The 20034-nt window shown below is 43.2% G+C and overlaps 1 protein-coding gene across 1 annotated transcript in view; it reads right to left on the reverse strand.

Moving 5' to 3' along the window:
* The window catches only part of PCM1 (pericentriolar material 1), a 311695-nt gene extending 291875 nt beyond the window's left edge, over positions 1–19820 (reverse strand). The window contains exons 1-4 of the mRNA XM_082243082.1: positions 19741–19820; positions 16581–16716; positions 4146–4388; positions 2462–2734 (exon numbers count right to left, since the gene is read on the reverse strand). Of these exons, the coding sequence (XP_082099208.1) occupies positions 2462–2734; positions 4146–4388; positions 16581–16676 (612 nt within the window). The 5' untranslated portion in view covers positions 16677–16716; positions 19741–19820. The remainder of the gene's footprint in view (positions 1–2461; positions 2735–4145; positions 4389–16580; positions 16717–19740) is intronic.
* Between the last annotated feature and the right edge of the window lie 214 nt (positions 19821–20034).

The following is a 20034-nucleotide window of genomic DNA, read 5'->3' on the forward strand; positions in this document are numbered from 1 at the left end:
TGCGCATGTGCTCCCCGATTTCTCAGTACAGTACAGGTGAGCTCTGCTATCAGTGGTACTAACCCCCCCCCCCCCCCCCCACCCCTCTAAACACTGCTTCTGCTATTTAGCACTTGGGGCAGTAGAGAGGGAGATAAAAAAGCACCCAGTATAACAGGACAAGGCACTCACTGTGCCATAATGTAGGGCCACCAGTGGGGTCCAGAGTTCCCCCATTTCGGCAGGAAACTGCCATAAGGCCTTCGGGAATTCAACTCCACATCTGGGGATCATTGCTCTAGACCTGTATAGCACACTGCTGGTTAGCAAGGCAACTAATAATTTAACAGGGTCTCGGTATGCAGAGTCCATTGTCGAAAGCCAACAAGAGTGTACACAGTACAGGTATCATTCCTCTTAGCAGACAGCCGTAGCCCAGCTGGAAATCTTTGAAAAACTAGCTAAAAAACAAATTTTGTGCAGACTGCACACATGTAACTATCCCCTTCTGGCTCTAGCAAAAAACTGAATCTAGCTGGGAGGGGGTTTCTCGCCTTTTATTTTTTGCTAGTGTCCAGTCACCTAAAAGTATTAGCAAAATTCTATCACAGTGAAAATGTCCGGTGTCCTGTTATATGTGATAAAGAAATGTTCGGTTTGTTTTTGGGTTCACTGCTGCTTTAAATATAAAAGCAGTGGAAAAATGCTGGTTAAACTTGATTTTTAAGCAGAAGTTAAATATTTACATGCAGCAGACAAGGACTAAACAGACAATTTGGGTGTTTTTGGTAAATCTGTCACAAGTTCAAAGACAAGCCCTCCTCAGTCAACACTTTAAACATGCACATACTCATTTCCAAACCAAAGGCAGAAAAAAATGAGAGCTCAAAAGTCTGTAGGAGCAGCTTCTTCAAGCTGCAGTGTACACGAGCCCTAATGTTTCGCTTTAACCAGGGCAAATTTTGGTTTACAATACAGCGGACAGGAAAGAACCATTGAGGCTACCATTGCTAGCCTACTGAGAATAAAAGCTATCTGTGTCAGGTTTCAGTTTTCTTTGCTCGACACAAACATACAAAATTCAAAGTCAGAATTCCTTATCAGTGTACTTGTTTCAGGTTGGTGACTGAAAGTGCACTCACACTGGCACTTAGAACCCATCACGGTCATGGCTTAGTCCCTTGGGCCGGTTCATTTGTGTAGTGTGAGTGCTCCGAACCATGCCCAAAATGTATTAAGCCAACATTGCTGGGACCACTTGGAAGAGGTGGTCCTGGGTGCGGTTCACTTGTGGTCCGGAATGATTTGCTGTGGTGCGAGTGCAAACTGTGCCAGAACATAGAACTCTTCATGAAAGGCTGTGTACAGAAGCAGGTATAATGATCTAACTATACCCAGAACCACTTCTTAAGGAGGTTCTTCACTCTAGAAAAAAAAAAAAAAATTAAAAGTCAGCAGCAACAAATCATATAGCTGCTGACTTTTAATAAAAGAACACTTACCTGTCTAGGGATCCAGCACGGTCCTCATCAAGTCTAGTTCTTAACTAGTCTCTGGGTTCCAGGCACTGGCATCTTTAGAGTGGGAAAATGACTGTCAGTTTGTAGCTCTACAGCCAGCTTCCTATTTCGCATGCGTGAGCTGCACTGCACTTTGTGAATGGTCCCGCAGCCCCCTGGGACCAGTGAGGTTTCTCAGAAAGCTACAGGTTTAGACAGAGTAGGCGCTGAACTTTCACCTAGATCGCCTAGACAATCCAAGCAGAACTGGGAGAAGGTACCTGTCAAAACTTCAAAACTAGGTACCCACAGTGTTGTTGGTAAATGTCGGGTCTTTTAGGTGAAGCTCCACTTTCAAGACTAGTGTAACTAGTGTTTGGGCCACCTTTGTCCAAGTGTAATGTAAAGTTAAAGTAAAATCTGGGAGTTGAGGCTAAAGTCTAATAGATCCTAACTACAATATGTTGGATTAGTAAAAAGAAAGCAATTACAAAGTCAGAAGAGAGAAAAACAAGCAATTTTTGAATGACATACTTTAAATGGGACATCTCCCTTTATAATTCAGTGAGTGAATATGGACCATAATTCAGTGAATGAGGAGCTGACAAGTAGATAAATGTAGCAATAACAGACACATAGGAACTATATAGGAACTGCAACCAGTAAACCTCAGAATTTCAGCTTAGAATGTAAGAAAGGTCCCAGTGTACGCGCTTCAACTCGCGAATTTCCTCCTACACTGAAAAAATACCTGGATAATCATTTTTGCTAAAGTGTCAAAACATCCTCACTAGTGCAATCCAGTATTTATAGCCTTAAAAAAAAAAAAGTTAAGTCCCTAAGTGAAGGACCTTTACCTAGCATTAACTTAAATGTTAATACATTTCTAAAAACAGATATAGTAAAGTGTGATCCCACATACAGCTCTCTCAACAAACAGCCTTCAAGACTAGACCACAATTTGTGAGAAAATGAAACTGTACCTGGCTACTGTCAATGGCAGCCTCTTCTCTCACATCATCTGACAAGGATGCCTGAAAATTGTGCCCCAAATCTTTAGCATAAGCAGAAGTTAGGAAGTCCTTGGGCAATGACGACACAGTGCTTTCTCTCTTTGGAGGGCTTGGTGTAGTAGTCTTGTCTTTATTAGTATTCAACTGAAGCGGTAGAAAGTTGAAAGGCTTTCGGTTTTCAGAAAGCTGTCGTTTATTATTTGCTGCCGTTGCTCTGCCTTGGGAGTCACTCCCAATGCTCCTCTGCAAAGAGAAGTACAAGTAAAATACACATTTGTGCAGAACATAGATGAGTAAAAATAGGTTTAGTGGATTCTACATAATCCCTACTCATTTTCATGACTACTGAATATGTTCAAGGATTCTGCAGAATCTCTGGTACAGCATGCAAACAGCTACAAACACAGTTGGAAGAAAAAAAATTATATATTATTTATATATATATATATATATATATATATATATATATATATATATATATATACACACACACACACACACACACACACATACTAGATGATCAGTTTATGGAAATTTATATCTAAAACGCAAGAACAAAAACAAAACAAAAAAAAAAAAGAAATCATAGTGCCTTGAAAAGTAGTCATACCCCTTGAAATGTTCCAAATTTTATCATGTTACAACCAAATACGTTAATGTTTTTTATTGTGACTTTATGTGAGATAAATCTATGATTATGTACAATCTGACCTTCTGCTCAATGTTTAAAGTTTCTCATCAAAATGTCCAGGTGTACCATGTCGAGTATGTAAAGCCAATCACCTAGGCACGGGTCAACTTTCCTGTACAATATACTGTGTACACTATACCACAATACTCCTCTAGATGCATTTTGACATAACAGTATATAGATTTCGCACTGCTTCACCCCATAACCTGAGCTTACATTACATACTGTGCAGACATTTTTTTTATGCAGTTACGATGCAATGTATTATAATTATTTCCACAGGACTCCACTCAAACACCTGAGCTGTACATTATAATTTCTACTGCTCTAACGTTATACACTGAGCTGTGTGTTATAAGCTCTAATGAACAAACTATGCAGTACATTATACACTCTGCTGTGTTGGCTACATGCAAATCATAATCCATATTCAAAGCTGCTCCATCGTACATCACATACCCTGGCACTGCACTACACGGCTTCTCAACCAGGGGAATCCGAATGGTTCATATTGTGCTTGCATTTCTTAGGCTACATCAGTTTTCTTTTCCCCTTTGTTGTCACCCGGTGATCTGGCCAGTAATGCACCTCTTTTATTAGAACCTCCCCCATCAACTCTGGATTCAGGAGAACAGGGGGCACCCTCTGGACAGCAGCATTGTCAGTCTGGAGGGAGGGGAGTGTTAAATGTACTAGCAGGTTTAAATACACTAACAAACTAAAGCCAAACTCCAGCCAATGTTTCTCAGCCAGTTACAGCAAAAATAGTTATTTATCCTTTTGGGATAAAGGTTTTAAATAAATAAAACCCGATCATTGTAAACACACCTAGTCAAGCACATCAAAACACCTTGTTTGTCATAACACCTAGTCATAACTTTAAGGATGTAATTAGTAGTTTATTAAAGGTAGAAAATACATAAAAATACAGTATAACAATATAATGCATGCAAGATAACAAACCTGGTCCAAATCCCCAAAATTTATTTTCTGCTTGAGTCTTTCCAATTCTGCCTGTTCTGGGACAGACATCTGGGACACATATCTAGTATGTGGATAAGTATGTGGTGTTCTGGTCCTCCTGCGACCAACACCAGGAGATGACCCAGGAGAGATGTCATTTGTGAGTCGTGCCTCACACTCCATGCCAAACTTCTTTTTGTTTTTCTCAGATGATCGGTTAGCTTTCTTCTGTCCACTCCAGTCCTTAAGACAAAAAGCATGAAAGTAGCACCCCATAAAAAAAAAAAATCACAATAAGCTTAAAATACAACTAAAAGGCAAAACATTTTTTTTTTTTTTTAGAGTGCAGTGTGATTAGAACACCTCTCAGTTTTTAATTGCCGTCTGTCTCCCTATCTGGGACATCCACACTCAGTATTTTTTCCTGTTTATCTTGATCATCGAAAATGAAAGTAAAATAAAAGGTCCCAAATTTAAGGTTGTCCGCAGAATAATAGGGGGAAAATCTCCCAGTGGGGACACTAATTCTGATTACTTGGGGGGGCACCAAAGGAATCCCTTAATTAGCAAGGATTTCCTCCCTCTTCCTGTATAACCCCCTCTTGCTCTATCCAAGATGAAAAAAAATACATAACACTAATTATATATAAATAAATAAATAAATAAATAAATAAATAAATAAAGGCGCTACTGCATATTTTTAGAAACTAGTTAAAACCTTTGTCCGGTTGGGGAGACTTCCCTTAACTTCCTGTCCCTGAAACACCAAATAAAGTTAAAGGAAATCTCTCCAGAATGGGAATCCACCTTTAAAGTCACCTTGATAGGTGTACCCATAGGAAGATTTCTCTTCAATTTTTGTACAGATGACTACCCTAAAGCTTTAAACCAGGGGTTGACAAATTTTCTTTGAATCTAGGAGCCAGCTAAAAAAGTTAGGAGCCAGTTTTTTTAAAAAAAAATCTGCCCCGCGCCCAGAAAAAAAAAAAAAAGAAAGAAAGAAAGAAAAAAGGGAAATAAAGGGAAAGAAGGGGAGGGGTGAGAGAGAGAGAGAGAGAGAGAGAAGGAAAGAGAGGGGAGGGGGAGAGAGGGGGGAGAGAGTGAAAGTCTCAGGCAGATGTGTATATGTACAGCTCTATGGTGTGTACAGAAAAATTCTCCAGAAGTGTGGCACTCCCCCACCTCCACCTTCCTCCTATACACTCAGAAAATGGCCTGCTCTGCTCCCCCACACACGTCTATGCATTTTAAAGCACATTTCTAGAGTGTATATAACAATGTGCAATGTATGTATTGTGTGCTGATTTTTAATGCGGATTGATTTGTTTATTTTCCCTGCTTAGTAGGGAGAAGAAACAAAGCAACCTTTCCCTTTGTACAGAGCCCTCCCAGGGGAGTTGACGGGTGAGGGAATGCGCCTTAAACAGGCAGTGATGTATGGGTACACTGCAGGTCCTGTAGTTACAGCCCTGTTGCAGTATATGTACTGCGGCAGGTGGGCAAGTGGTTAATTACCAATGGTATTTGTAAAATGCAGCATGAAGGGGGTTAATGTATTGCCACTGGTCACTAATGCATTAGTGACCAGTGTCAGAAAATTAACCCCTTTGTGCTGCATTAGTGGCAGTGTTTATAAACCCCTACATGCTGCAGCATAAATGAACACCGATACTAATGCCACTAATGCAGCACAAAGGGGTTCATTTTCTGACACTGGTCACTAATGCATTAGTGACCAGTGGCAATACATTAACCCCCTCATGCTGCATATTACCATTGTAATTATATAACCTCTGCCCCCCCCACCCAGAGTATGCCAATTCAACTGTAGATGCAAATCTGCTTACTTTTCGGATGCACTGGCTGGCTGGCTGATTCCTTCCCGGCGGCTCTCTATGGTGCTCTCCAATCCCGCCTCCCGGTGACGTCGCGCCTTGCCGGGACTCGTAAGCATCTGTCAGGCGGAGATTACCCTGCGGCTCTGCCTGACAGAGAAGTGAAGGCCGGGTCCTAGGCTTGTTCCGGAAGTCACTTGTTGCCCAGAAAACAACACACTGTCAGCACTTCACCTGCTCTGTGCCCCCGCTTTCTAAAATAAATTGATCCGCCCACCCCTTGTACCGGGCTCACACACCGCTCAGCTGCGGACCCAGCACTCTTACCTGATGTGCCGGGTGACCGCAACAAGGAGGGCTGACAGTGGAGACTGGAGAAGAGGCAGCCGGTTCTGATTGGTCAGCGCCGTCCATGTGACGATGCTGACCAATTAAAATGCCTTGTCAGGACACGGAGAATTATGGATAGGAGCCGCAGGGATTTCAAATCTCTGCATCACAGAGCGGCGTCACGATGCCTGACAGGAGATGGCTGAAATCCTAGGTGCCCGGACTAAGTTTCTAGTCGCCAATGCGACCTGGAGCCCGGGAATTGTCGAGCCCTGGACCTTGGTTCATACTTGTGCGTTGCAGACACCACATGATTTACACAGGAATCGCACCACATTCCTGTGCACATTAAATGCGATATGTGTGCAGTGCAATTTGAGCCATACATTTTGTATGGCTCAAATCACATCACAACCACACCTTAACTGCCATTCTGACAAACGCACAGCATCTTGCAATCTGTTTCGGGGTGTCGTTTATCTAACAATGACACCCACAGAAGATCCCATGAACGCTGTGCGATTGCAAAGTGGTGCTGGAAACACACAGGATTCGCTGCATTTCCGTCATTGCATCAGTGTAAACCTAGGCAGGGTTTGCCATCCCATTTCTGTTCTGATATCAATGGTCACTTTGACAAATACAGTGAGTGAATCTCTCCAGTGGGGTTTAAACACTTCCTTACTCTATCTGAAACTAAAGAATGTCTACAGATGCATTTTATGTTTAATCTTTTTTATTTTGCAGTCACAATAAGACAAAGACAAATGCTATCACATGTCAGTAAAATATAAACGGGTCAGAAGAGCCTGAACCGATTAGTGTCTGCATATGTGGGTAATGCATAGTAAGAAAACAAGTATCGGGAACAATCGGCCCATATACATATGAACAGCCCTCAATTCCACAATACAGTTAAGATCAAACAACGTACAGAAACATTGATCTTAAAAGTAGGAGAGAGAGCAAATAGCTATGTATTAAGGGTGTACTGATATCAACACAAATAATCCTATAAAAAGAGCACCTCTGAAACTTAGCATAGTAAAAGATCAGCAGTAAGAATATACGCAAGAGCAGTATAGACATACAGTGATAACTCGGTTCACGAACAGAAAAGTTCATAAAAATATGCTCCGGTTCACAAACTCCGCTTTGGTTCACCAACAGGAGCCATGGCCATTTTAATGCCATTTCCAGGCTGTCACATGGTCGTGACTTCCTGTAGGAAGATCGTGGAGAGAAGAAGAGACACAGAAAGAAGTACTGTGAAGACACTTTTTGCTTTTTGGTGTGCTTTTTAGCACATACAGTACTGTACTACTGTACAATACTGTACTTACTGTATTGTATTTCACAGCCTCCCACCTGCCTTCCTCCATGCCAGAAGTCATCTCAAGCAAGGTTAGTGTTCTCTCTTTATACATTACTATACTGTACTAATGTGTATTGTAATTTGTTTCCTATTTTTGTGCTTCAAAAAAAAAAAAAAAAAAAAATGGTCAGAACGGATTAACCGAATTTACATTGAACCCTATGGGAAAATGTGCCTCGGTTCACAACCAATTCAGTTTGCGACCAGAGTCAGTTCACGAATTAAGTTCACGAACCGAGGTATCACTGTATCTATATCTGTCAAGAAAAGAGGACGATAACTCCCACACAAGGTGGGGTCCTCGTCTGATTTGGGCATAACTGTAATGTGGGCCTCCAAAGCCTGTTGCAGGAAAAGAGAATCTAGTGAGATGGCATTGTATGTTTTAAGGAGAATTGGGTAAGGGATTCACAAAGATAGCATTGAGCGGTATAGCCATTAGGGCCGGGCCTATTATTTTTAAGAGATTCAATTTCTAAAAGGAAATTTCCGTCTCCGAGAAGGGCCTTTTAAAGTCCTGAATGGCCGAGTCAGTAAGAGTGGGGAGGGCAGTCTCAGTAATGTATCGAATGACCCAAGAGGTAAACCCCCAGATGAAATGTTGGGAGGGCATGAAGGTAAGTTATGCAATTCATTTTAAAATGCACCAAAAAACAACACTTTTTTTTAGGGTGATGAATAATCTGATCTGTTCGGTCTTTGAGATTTGAAATAGAAGCAAGACTTTTTCCAGCATAATGCCCTAGCCAACAACCAGCCTGATTTATTAACATGTACATTTTCCGCATTTCATCTTTGATAGACCTAGGAGGAGAACTTTGAGCAGTGTATCAGGGACTGACTCCATTTGAGAGCCTTTTTAAACCTAGAAATAAGAAGCAACAAGTCTTTGATTTGAGCAGTGCATTCCCGCTTAATGCGCTACCCGTGCTTAATAAAAACACAGCGTACCAAGCACTTTAGCGACCCCCCCACTGAGCAGGTGTTTTAGATGCCTTTTAAATGTAAGCTTTCAAGAAATAAATAAAAAAAGAAAAAAAGGATCGCTTTTTCTCTGACATGATATAATAGTTCAAGGATGGGGAAGGTGCATACTGCACGCTCCCAACTTTGGGGGCATTCTAATTTGCAAATTTAAAAAAATACCTAAAGCTAAAATTTGTTTTCTTAGCCTTGAGAACAACATGTTTTAAACTCCCTGTTAAGAGTCCATTCACACTGCCGTGACTTGTCTGGCGACTTGTGTGCCCTCAAGTCGCCCCAAGTCGCTTGACATAACAAAAGCAATGTAAATCAATGAGAGCCGTCTTAATTGGCACTACTGAAGTCGCTCAGACTTCAGAAAAGGGTCCTGTACTACTTTGAGGCGACTTGTATCTGACTTGTCCCAATAGACTTCAATGGGAGTCGCCTCCAAGTCGGATCCTTATCTTATTTGAAGCTATTTGTGATCCGACTTTCCAGGAAGAAGAAGGAAAATTAGCCAGGCATTCCCCACATTGCAGCCATGCCTACAGTTCCTATATATCATTATCTCTGCCTGGTCTGTGTGAGTGGCACTGGTGGACACTGATTCGTGGCACTGGTGGACACCGATTCGTGGCACTGGTGGACACCGATTCGTGGCACTGGTGGACACCGATTCGTGGCACTGGTGGACACCGATTCGTGGCACTGGTGGACACCGATTCGTGGCACTGGTGGACACCGATTCGTGGCACTGGTGGACACCGATTCGTGGCACTGGTGGACACCGATTCGTGGCACTGGTGGACACCGATTCGTGGCACTGGTGGACACCGATTCGTGGCACTGGTGGACACTTAGTGTGAGGAAAGGGATATGCAGTGTAGTTAGGGTACTATATACCACTATAGTTAGATTTAATAATCTAGTTTCTGTAGGGAAAGTGTTAAGTGTCAGGGTGATCGTAGTGTAGTTTTGGGTGAACTGACTGACTGCTATGCCAGGGTGACAGCCATAAGAAAAAGATCATTTTTCTTAGAATTATTAGTAGAGCAGGGATGGGGCTCTGCTCCTTATACACCTGGGCGTTTTTGTTTCAGGCGTTTATTGGGCTTTTTTGTGGACGTCTTTGGAGGCAATTAATTTTATCAATAATTGTCTCTCTATCAAAAACGACAATTTTTAAGAACTTTTTTTTGTGTGATTGAGAACCATCATATTCTGATTGGCCAAATACAAAGTCGTACAAAGTCGTCTATCATACAAGCCGCGCTGAAGTCGCGCTAACCAGTCGCCCCTTATGAGGCGAATTTCTGGTCACGGCAGTGTGAATGGAGTCTTAGGCAGAAAAAAAAAAAAGAAAAAAGCCTCTTAATAGGTATACCTGTTCAATTGCTTGGTGACACAAATTGCTAATCAGCCAATCACATGGCAACAAATAACAAATCAATGCATTTAGGCATCTAGAAGTGATGAAGATGACTTGCTGAAATTCAAACCGAGCATCAGAATGGGGAAAAAACGGAATTTTTGTAAAATCTTACCTGTAAAATTCCTTTCTCTGAGTCCTCCGACAGTCGCCGCCTCTTCATATTCGTCACATATGGGGTATTAGACTTTGCTCCGAAGGAGTAGCTAGGCAACAGAATATGTTAACAATAAAGCTTTAACATATCCCACCCTCAAGGGGTGGTCCCCTCAGTCAATACCCTCCTACTTCCTGCAACCATATCTCAGTTTTAGTGGAATAGCAGTAGAGTATACATTCAAACCCCAAAAGAGGGGCGGGGGCGGCGACTGTCGGAGGACTCAGAGAAAGGAATTTTACAGGTAAGATTTTACAAAAATTCCGTTTTCTCTTACGTCCTCCGACAGTCGCCGCCTCTTCATATTCGTCACATATGGGGACGTCCCAAAGCAGTGCAAACATGAGGGGTGGGAAACGCATCCGCGCCGAAAGGCAACGCAGTCTCCACATCAAAGAAAGGAACCTTACCAAAGGAAAGAAACCAGCTGGGCAACAGCAAAAATAAGTGCTCAACAGGAGCAACAACCCAGGAAAAGACAAAAAACCAGGGGATACAAAACTTATCCCAACAGCCAGGAGTCCCCAACAAGGGACCCTAGGGAACAGCCGCACTAAGAACCTTGCGGCCAAAGGAAGCATCCGCCGATGCCTGAACATCTACTTTGTAGAATTTTGTGAAAGTGTGTACGGTCGACCAAGTCGCCGCCTTACACACCTTGGCTACAGAAGCCCCATGACGACAGGCCCAAGACGTACTCAGAGATCTAGTAGAGTGCGCCTTCACAGGCACAGGGGGAACCTTCCCCTGCAAGGCATAGGCCTGTTCAATGGTCTGCCTGATCCATTTGGCAATGGTAGAGGCGGAAGCCGCCATGCCCTTCCGAGGACCCTCTGGAAGAACAAACAAGGAGTCCGTCTTTCGAAAAGACTCAGTCGATTTAAGGTAAACCCTAATCGCCCGAACAACATCCAGAGAATGCAATCTCACCTCCTTTGGATGTTTAGGCTTCGTGCACAACGAAGGCAAAACAATATCCTCGTTAAGATGGAATTCCGAAACTCGTTTCGGCAGAAAAGAAGGATTAGGTCGCAAGACCACCTTATCCAAATGAACAACCAGGTACGGAGACTTGCAGGACAAAGCCGCCAGTTCCGACACTCTGCGAGCCGAAGTGATCGCCACCAAAAAGGCGACCTTTTTGGACAACATAGACAACGAGATCTCCCTGATCTGTTCAAAAGGAGCACATTGTAACACAGACAGGACTAGATTCAAGTCCCAAGGGGGCAAAGGATCCCTCCTAGGAGGAACCAGATGCCGCACACCCTGAATAAAAGCGCCAACCAAGGAGTTGGAAGCCACGGGACGTTGAAACAGAACGGCCAGCGCAGACACCTGACCCTTTATCGTAGCCAGCGCCAAACGCTGATCGACACCCGTCTGAAGGAAAGACAGCACACGGGAAACCGAGTACGTGCGGGGTGAAAACCCCCTGGACTCACACCAGGCAAAATCTCAGTGTCATACAGCTCCCCCCCCCTTGCAGCCCACAGCATGCAGCCGAGAGATAGGGAGACAAGCAGTGTGATTAAAGGCAGGTTACACAGTCCCAGACTGAGACCCCCCCCAGACAGACAGGTCCCCACATAGATACATTTACCTCACATGGCGTGGGGAACCCGCACAGGCGAACAAGCCGCTGCACATGAGGCAGGGAGAGTCGCAATTCAAGACGCACACAATGGCGGTTCAGAAACCGCACAGCGTCCGGTGAGGTAGCCACCTCACCAATCATCCCTGCACCGAACAGGGATGGGTCGTTCACCGTGCCAGGAGCGTTACCTGGCTGAACGCTCGATGGCAGACTGGGAAGCCACTGACCCACGACCTGCGACCAGGGGGATCAGCCCGAGACCCAGTCCGCATGATCCTCTTCGTCCGAAGAACTAACTAATGCTGACAAAAATAACAGCTAAGTAAAGGTAGAGAGAAAACTCAAACAAAATATCAAAAAGAAGAAAGAGTCTGGGACAAAAAGTCCCAGCACAGAGAGAGCCAGCCACTCCTGACAAGCTAGACATTAAAAACTGAGATATGGTTGCAGGAAGTAGGAGGGTATTGACTGAGGGGACCACCCCTTGAGGGTGGGATATGTTAAAGCTTTATTGTTAACATATTCTGTTGCCTAGCTACTCCTTCGGAGCAAAGTCTAATACCCCATATGTGACGAATATGAAGAGGCGGCGACTGTCGGAGGACGTAAGAGAAAAGGGAATTTAAGTGATTTTGAACATTGCATGGTTGTTGGTGCCAGACGGGCTGGTCTGAGTACTTCAAATGATCTGCTCATCCGCAGGATTTTCATGCAAATCAGGGTTTACAGAGAATGGTCCAAAAAGAGAAAATATCCAGTGAGTAGCAGTTGTGGTTGTGTGTAGGGAAATGCCTTGTTGATGTTAGGGAGAATGGGCAGATTGGTTTGAGATGACAGAAAGTAACTAAAAAACACTCGTTACAACCAAGGTATCTCTGAACGCATAACGCATTGAGCCTTGAAGCAGATGGGCTACAGCAGCAGAAGACCACACCGGGTGCCAGGGTACACTTCGCACAGGCTCACCAAAATTGGGCAATAGAAAGCTGGAAAACCATTGCCTGGTCTCAGGAGTCTCGGTTTCAGCAGCAACATTCAGAAGGTAGGGTCAGAATAGGACGTAAACAACATGAAAATGTGGATCCATCCTGCCTTGTATAAACAGTTCAGGCTGGTGGTGGTGTTATGGTGTAGGAGATATTTTCTTGGCACACTTTGGACCCTTTAGTACCAATTGAGCACTGTTTAAATGCCATGGTCTACCTGAATATTGTTGCAAAGCTCAAATCATCTCACCACTGGTTTCTTGAACATGATAATGAGTTCACTGGACTCCACTGACCTCCACAGTCACCAGATCTCAAACCAATAGAGCATCTTTGGGATGTGTTGGAATGAGAGATTTGCATCATGGATGTGCAGCCGCCAAATTTGCAGCACATGCTTCATGCCAATATGGACCAAAATCTCTGAGGAAGGTTTCCAACACCTTGTTGAATCTATGCCACAAAGAATAAAGGCAGTTCTGAAGGCAAAAGGAGGTCCAACCTGGTACTAGCAAGGTGTACCTAATAAAGTAATGGCATTTCTTTGTGTGGGTTTCCTGAAGTTTCTAACAGTGGACTCCGTGGCGATACCACACATGTGGATTGAAGGCCATTTACATATGTGGGCGTGACGTATGTATGCGTTAACTTCTGCGTGAGAGCATGCAGAGACGGGGGGGGGGGGGGGGGGGGGACTTAAAAAAAAACATTTTAAATGTTTATTTTTACACTTTCCCTTACATTTTTTTTTTGTAATCACTTTTATTCCTATTATTAAAAGGAATGTGAACATCCCTTGTAATAGGAATAGTGCATGACAGGTCCTCTTTATGGAGAGACCTGGGGTCAATAAGACCTCATATCTCCTACAGGCTGGAAAGCCTGAAACCAAAAAAAAATAAAAAATAAAAAAACACTATCTCAGCTGTTCCGGCGAGATCATGGCAGTATTTACAATTGTCAGGCCGGACGTGACATCATAACGTCACGCTCGGGCCTCTGACAGTCAGACTGCTAGGGACCAACTGGTCCTCGCTATTCTCTATGGTGTACTACCGCCATCGGCGAATTCCTTCTCGCCGATCGCATGGGCGAGCCAGTAGAAGCACCGGAGGGCACCGCCTGTAAGAACAATCAAGCGGCTGAACAGCCGCTATGATTGTATGATTGTTCTTATGATGAAGAGAATCACTGGCTAAAAAAAAATTATATCTTAATGATGCCTGCAGCTGTAGGCAACATTCAGATATCCCCACTCAAAGCCCAGGACGCCCGGCGGTATTCAAAGTAGTTAACGTGTTAAAACCTATATATAAAAGATTTTACTAATTGGGTTTACATATATACTTTAGGGCTCTTTCACACGGGCGATCCGATCAGATCCGTCTGTCAGTTTTTTAGGTGGATCTGATCGGATCCTCCATGCAGCTCTACGGGGCAGCGGATGTCAGCGGAGACACCTCCGCTAACACCCGCTGCCATCCGCATCCGATCCTGTGCGTGAAATCTGGACGGATGGAAACCCTATTTTTGGATTGGCCAACCCTAGACTTTATCAGAGGAAGTAATGAGAAGCAAAAAGATCCCACAGTTTGAGATTGCAAGGATGAACCTCAAAATACATAGTTAAAGGTAGGTGCAGACAATAGAGTTTGCTAGCACAGCATCAATAGCTTAACCATTTGCCTACTAGGCCGATTTTTGACATTTGGTGTTTATAAGCTAAAATCAGTTGTTTTTGCTAGAAAACTACTTAGAACCCCCAAACATTATATATTTTTTTTAGCAGAGACCCTAGAGAATAAAATGGAGATTATTGTAATATTTTTTATCACACCGTATTTGCGCAGCGGTCTTCCAAACGCAATTTTTTTGGAAAAAAATCACTTTTTTGAATTAAAAAATAGGAATCCAGTAAAGTTAGCCCAATTTTTTTCCATAATAAGAAAGATAATGTTACGCCGAGTAAATAGATACCCAACATGTCATGCTTCAAAATTGCGCACGCTCACGGAATGGCGACAAACTCTGGTACTTAAAAATCCCCATAGGCGACATTTTAAAAATTTCTACAGGTTGCCATCTTACAGTTAGAGAGGAGGTCTAGGGCTCAAATTATTGCTCTCGCTCTAACGATCGCGGCGATACCTCACATGTGTGGTTTGAACACCGTTTACATATGTGGGAGGGGTTTCCGTGTGCGTTCGCTTCTGTGCGCGAGCTAACGGGGACAGGTCGCTTTAATTTTTTTTTTTTTTTACTATTTATTTTATTTATTATTTTTTATTTTTACACCGTTTTTAAAAAAAAAAAAATTGATCATTTTTATTTCTAATACAAGGAATGTAAACATTCCTTGTAATAGAAATAGGCACGACAGGACCTCTTTTTTGTGAGATCTGGGGTCAAAAAGTCCTCAGATCTCACAAGTACACTAATAAAGATAGAAAGGAAAAAAAAAAAAAAAAAAGGGACCTTTAAGCCGGTTGCTCGGCAACAACGTTTGCCGTCGCTCCGGTCCTCCAAGACAATAGTCGAGTGAGGGCAAGCTTGCCCTCACTCGACATCCTGTCTGTGAGGATCCGGGACCCGATCGCTTTCCCCGCTGCCGCCGGGTCCGGTAAGCGGGGAAAAGGACCGGGACGCGGCGGGAGGGGGGGGCACCCCTTCCGCCATCCCGGAGGGTGATCTCGCGGCGAATCCGCCGCTGGGACCACCCTTATTGAAAAGCCCATCGCCTGCAGTTTAAAAAAATACCAGGGTTATGGCAGCTATCTGCTGCCATAACACCGGTATTTAGCTTTAAACTCAGGACGTATATGTACTATGGGCCGGTATTGAGGTGGTTAAAGCGGGAACTTTACTCAAAAGGGGAAGTTCTGCTTATTTGCATCCCCCTCCACATTTGGCATTTGGACTGGAGCTCCTCTCTAAATTTGAATGCATGCATTGAAAAGGAAAAAGTTAAGGTTTAGATATATTTGCTTTTTTGCCATAAATTTTACAACCCAGTAGCACCAAAAAGTTGGTGTCAGGGAAAGAAAAATGTTCCTTGCATCATATTGCAAAAGAAGCTTTCTATTCATGCTCACTTCTGGCATCATTAGATGCACTCAGAAGTCTATGCTGGCTCTCCTAATGTTAAATTACATTAAGTCAGAAGAAAACCTGCATCTGTTTTAGCCACAAGAAGTTTTCTAAATAGTCTTCTGTGTGTTAAAGAGGAAGTAAACTTCCATCTAATTTTTTTTAACTATAGGCAAGCCTATGAGGCGGCTTACCTATAGGTACTGTACATATTTCCTAAACTTGCACCATCTAGGAGATATTTACTTAATACTGCGCCGATGATGTCATCGGCACATGCGCTCAGAAGGAATGGCCGCCCGTGCCGTTTCTTCAGAGCCCTGTACCATGACTGGCGGCTTCCGCCTGCATGCGCGGGAGTGACGTCACGCAGTTTTGGCCAGTCACACAGCCGGAGTCCACGGACCCGAAAGGAAGAAGGGCGAAGATCGATGCCGCCTCCAGCAGGGACGACGAGGGCTTTGTTTGCATGCAAGGTTCACATAATGTGCTAGTATGAGGTGACACCTAGCACATTATGCTTTTACTTTGCAGGCAACAGAAATAAAAAAAAAAAGCAGAGTTTTCTGCCTCTTTAATGATAAAGAATCTCACAAGCAGACACAGTTGTTACAAAAAAAAGAAAAAAAGATAATTAATTGCAAAACAAAACATTATGAATGAACAAGTATACCAGATTATTCAGTCTGTCCTCCAAAGATTCATGACTCCAGTTAGGCAGATCTTGATCCACAATGCCCTCCTCAGGTGTTTCTCCCCCCGTAGCCATTTTGTAAACAAGTACTTTGAAGAAAGAAGGGACTCAAAACCTGGAAATAAATTCACAAGAAAAAAAACGCAGTAAGTACGTTTTCTAAAACAAAACATGATAAAGCAGGTGTGGTAAGCTCCTTTACTACTGACTGACCCTGCCTCACTATGTCCCTAAAGCAGCAGTCTCTGAATTCAGATGCGGCCCGTTGTTTGTCTTTTTCTAGCCCTTGGTGCATTATTTCTCCATCTGATACCAAAGATAAGGGACCATTCCTCCCACTGACACCAATGGTGGGGCATAAGTCCTTCCACTAATAATAATAAGGCATTAGTCCTTCCACTGACACCAGCGATGGAGCATTATACCTTCCACTCACATCAGCCACGGGTCACTATTACTTCCACTAACACCAAGGATGAGTCACTTTTCCTCCTACTGACACCAAAGACAGGACACTATTCCTTCCACTGACACCAATGTTGGGGCACTATTCCTCTTCCTACCTACCACAGTAGCTATGTCATTTTTTTTACTCCCACTGACCACGAAGGCTGCGATAACATGTCATAATTATCTGCTCTATGCAATGATTTTGCACAGAGCAGCCGTATTCTTCTCTAAATGCCCACATAGCAAGCAGCTTGAAATGGGGCACTCCTGTGGGCCTTATCCCGAGCCGCAGTGTGTGAGTCTATTTACATGAAAAGTGTGGCTCAGCCCTGTCCCATGCTCACTCAAAACTCCTATGAGAGAGGAGAGAGAAGAGAGCGCTGTGCTTGTCTGGATGGAGATCAGCTTCAGGTAAGTATTGTTTAGAAGGTATGGAGACCTCTGCCTTAAAGGATCTAAACTCTTTTTGTTACACTTTGGATAGAGTAGAGGAAGGATTAAACCCCTGTAATTGGGAGGTTTGCCTTCACTTCCTGTCAGAGAGACAAAAAGAAAATAAAGGAATCTGCCCAAAGATGGGGGACAGATGTCACTGGAATATTTGTCCTATTTGAATTATTCACTCTCACCTACTGCAGTGGAGATAACGCCATCATCTTCTGCTTTGATGATTATGGTCACCAGAATAAATAGTGAATCAAAACTAATCTTGAGTTTAGGCCTGCTTTAAAAACTAGAACAGGTTTCCATTTTGGGTAGCTGTGGTGATTTTAAAACCTAACTAAACCCAAAAACAAACAAAATGAATATCTTGTAGCTTGCCAATCATTTACTACCCACAGTTCACATGCGGGCGCCTAGAAGTCCAGTGAAGAGCCGGATCTGGTAAGGAGGGTGCCGGATCCTTGGAAAGGTGAGTGTGTTTATTTAAAAAAGTCAGTGGCGGCAGTTTTTGTAGCTGCTGAAAATTTTGTAACTGCTGAAAAAAATTTCTAAGAATTGACTGAAGCTCCTCTTATTTCCTCTTCTCAAAAAGAATAAAATTCAGTTCAGCCAACGTTCCTGGTAGCTGAACTCTTCCATGCCTCTTATCAGTTTGGTTGCCCTACTCTGCACTCTCTCCAGTTCTGCGATATCCTTTTTGTGAGGTTCTACTGATAATTTTTACAGAGGCAAAAATATTTCTCTTTCTGGAGTCTATACATCTTTTAATACAAGAAAAAACATTGCAAGCTTTAGAATCATTTGCAGATTGGCAGTACACGCTGTTATTGACTGATTGACAGTTATGATTGATTGATTTGTAGCTAGATATATAAATTCCAACTCCAGCGAACACCTCTTGAAGCAGTTACGGCAACAGTTTTTTTTCCCTTTTGGGATAAAGGTTTCACACAAATAGCTGACCATTGTAAGCTCCCCTGTCAGTGTAAAAATGGTCTGTCAACCTTCTAACTGCGAAATCTGGAAGACAACTACTTGGGCTGTTAAGGAAAGTTATATGACAGACTTACTGGCAGGATCAAGAGGTAATAAAACTATGTTACATGGTGGACTGTGTTAATACTACAGATGGACTGCATCATACGTGTCATTTTTTATTTTGGCCTCAGTTACACTTAAATCATCTTAGAGCAATAGAAGATTGCTGTGCTTAGCTTTCTTTGCTGGATTTGCTAGCACTTCTTACAGCTACAGCCATTCGAAAGCCAAGAAAGTGGTTTTACTTGCATGATAAATGCAATCTCAAAACACATAAAAATAAAGCCAAAAAAAACCAAGATATCCATTATAACAGGCCCCGTAGATGGGCTGAGCACATGACCAGCATCCAGGAAAAAATACCTTGGGATGAGCTTACCCTTTATTAGGTAGAAATCATACATGTTCTTTTATTTGGACTTTTCACAGCCTAACTTGCTATGTATTTTTAAACATGTAAATAAATAAATAATAGTTCTCAATTAATATTTCACAATATAAAAACATTGTCAGGCTCATTTTTTTTCTAATGTAAACAACTGCAGGTATATATTAAAGACAATATAAATATTTCTTATAAGTATAGCCACCCCAAGAATTATTGTTTACAAAAAGGTGGAGAAGATAAATAAGGAATAACTACGCAGGCAAGTAGAAATCAGTTGCACAAGATTCATATGAAGTGTTTTCATGCCTTGTCAGCAGAAGATGGAACAGAGGAGGGATGAAGAAACCAGTACAGTACTAAGCCATAAACATATACATCTATGCTGTGCTACTTCGAGTAAAACATCACAGTTACCAAGCAGAAAACAACAAACCTGCCTGTATCAGGTAGACATGGATGAAAGGGTGAGAAGAAATCGGAGGATGAAAGGTGATTTTTTTTCTGAGCCTCTAGCCCCTCCCTCCCTACAGTATGGAGGTATGAAGTGTTTACAGTCTCCACAGCAACTATACCCGCCATCCCAATTCCTTTTCCAGAGAGATCAGAAAGAAAATACATACAAGAAGCTCCTAAATAGTATTATTGTGGATGTCAGGGCCAGGCTATCGGTGTAATAGGTCAGCAGTAAGGCAGGAATACGAAGCAAGCCAAGAACAGAGCAGAGCAGTCACCACAAAGGAACACATAAGGCAGTAAAAAAGACCTATCACAAGCGATCGTCGCTAACTACGGGTCAATGTACTGTGATCAACACCAAACCTGCCAAAGATCGCCGGCCTCAGCGCGACAATCCCCCGCAATCTCACATCGACCAGTTCGCAGCGATGCAGAGGAATGCACGATGTGGGGAGGAGAATCTCCGCCAGGGGGCAGGGCTGACAATAACGAGCCATCCCGCCACCTTGCACACAGTCCGCGCCAATACACCGCCACTAGCCGCCACCAGAGGCCGCCAAACCTGCCATCAGCCTGCGCCTGGCGGTGTCGGCTCCATCTGTACACAACAATCACATTACCGCCCGCTGATCACACAGCCCTAACTGACACCATTCT

This window comes from Pelophylax lessonae (genome assembly GCF_965119305.1).
Source record: "Pelophylax lessonae genome assembly, chromosome: 1".
Taxonomy (NCBI): Eukaryota; Metazoa; Chordata; class Amphibia; order Anura; family Ranidae; genus Pelophylax; species Pelophylax lessonae.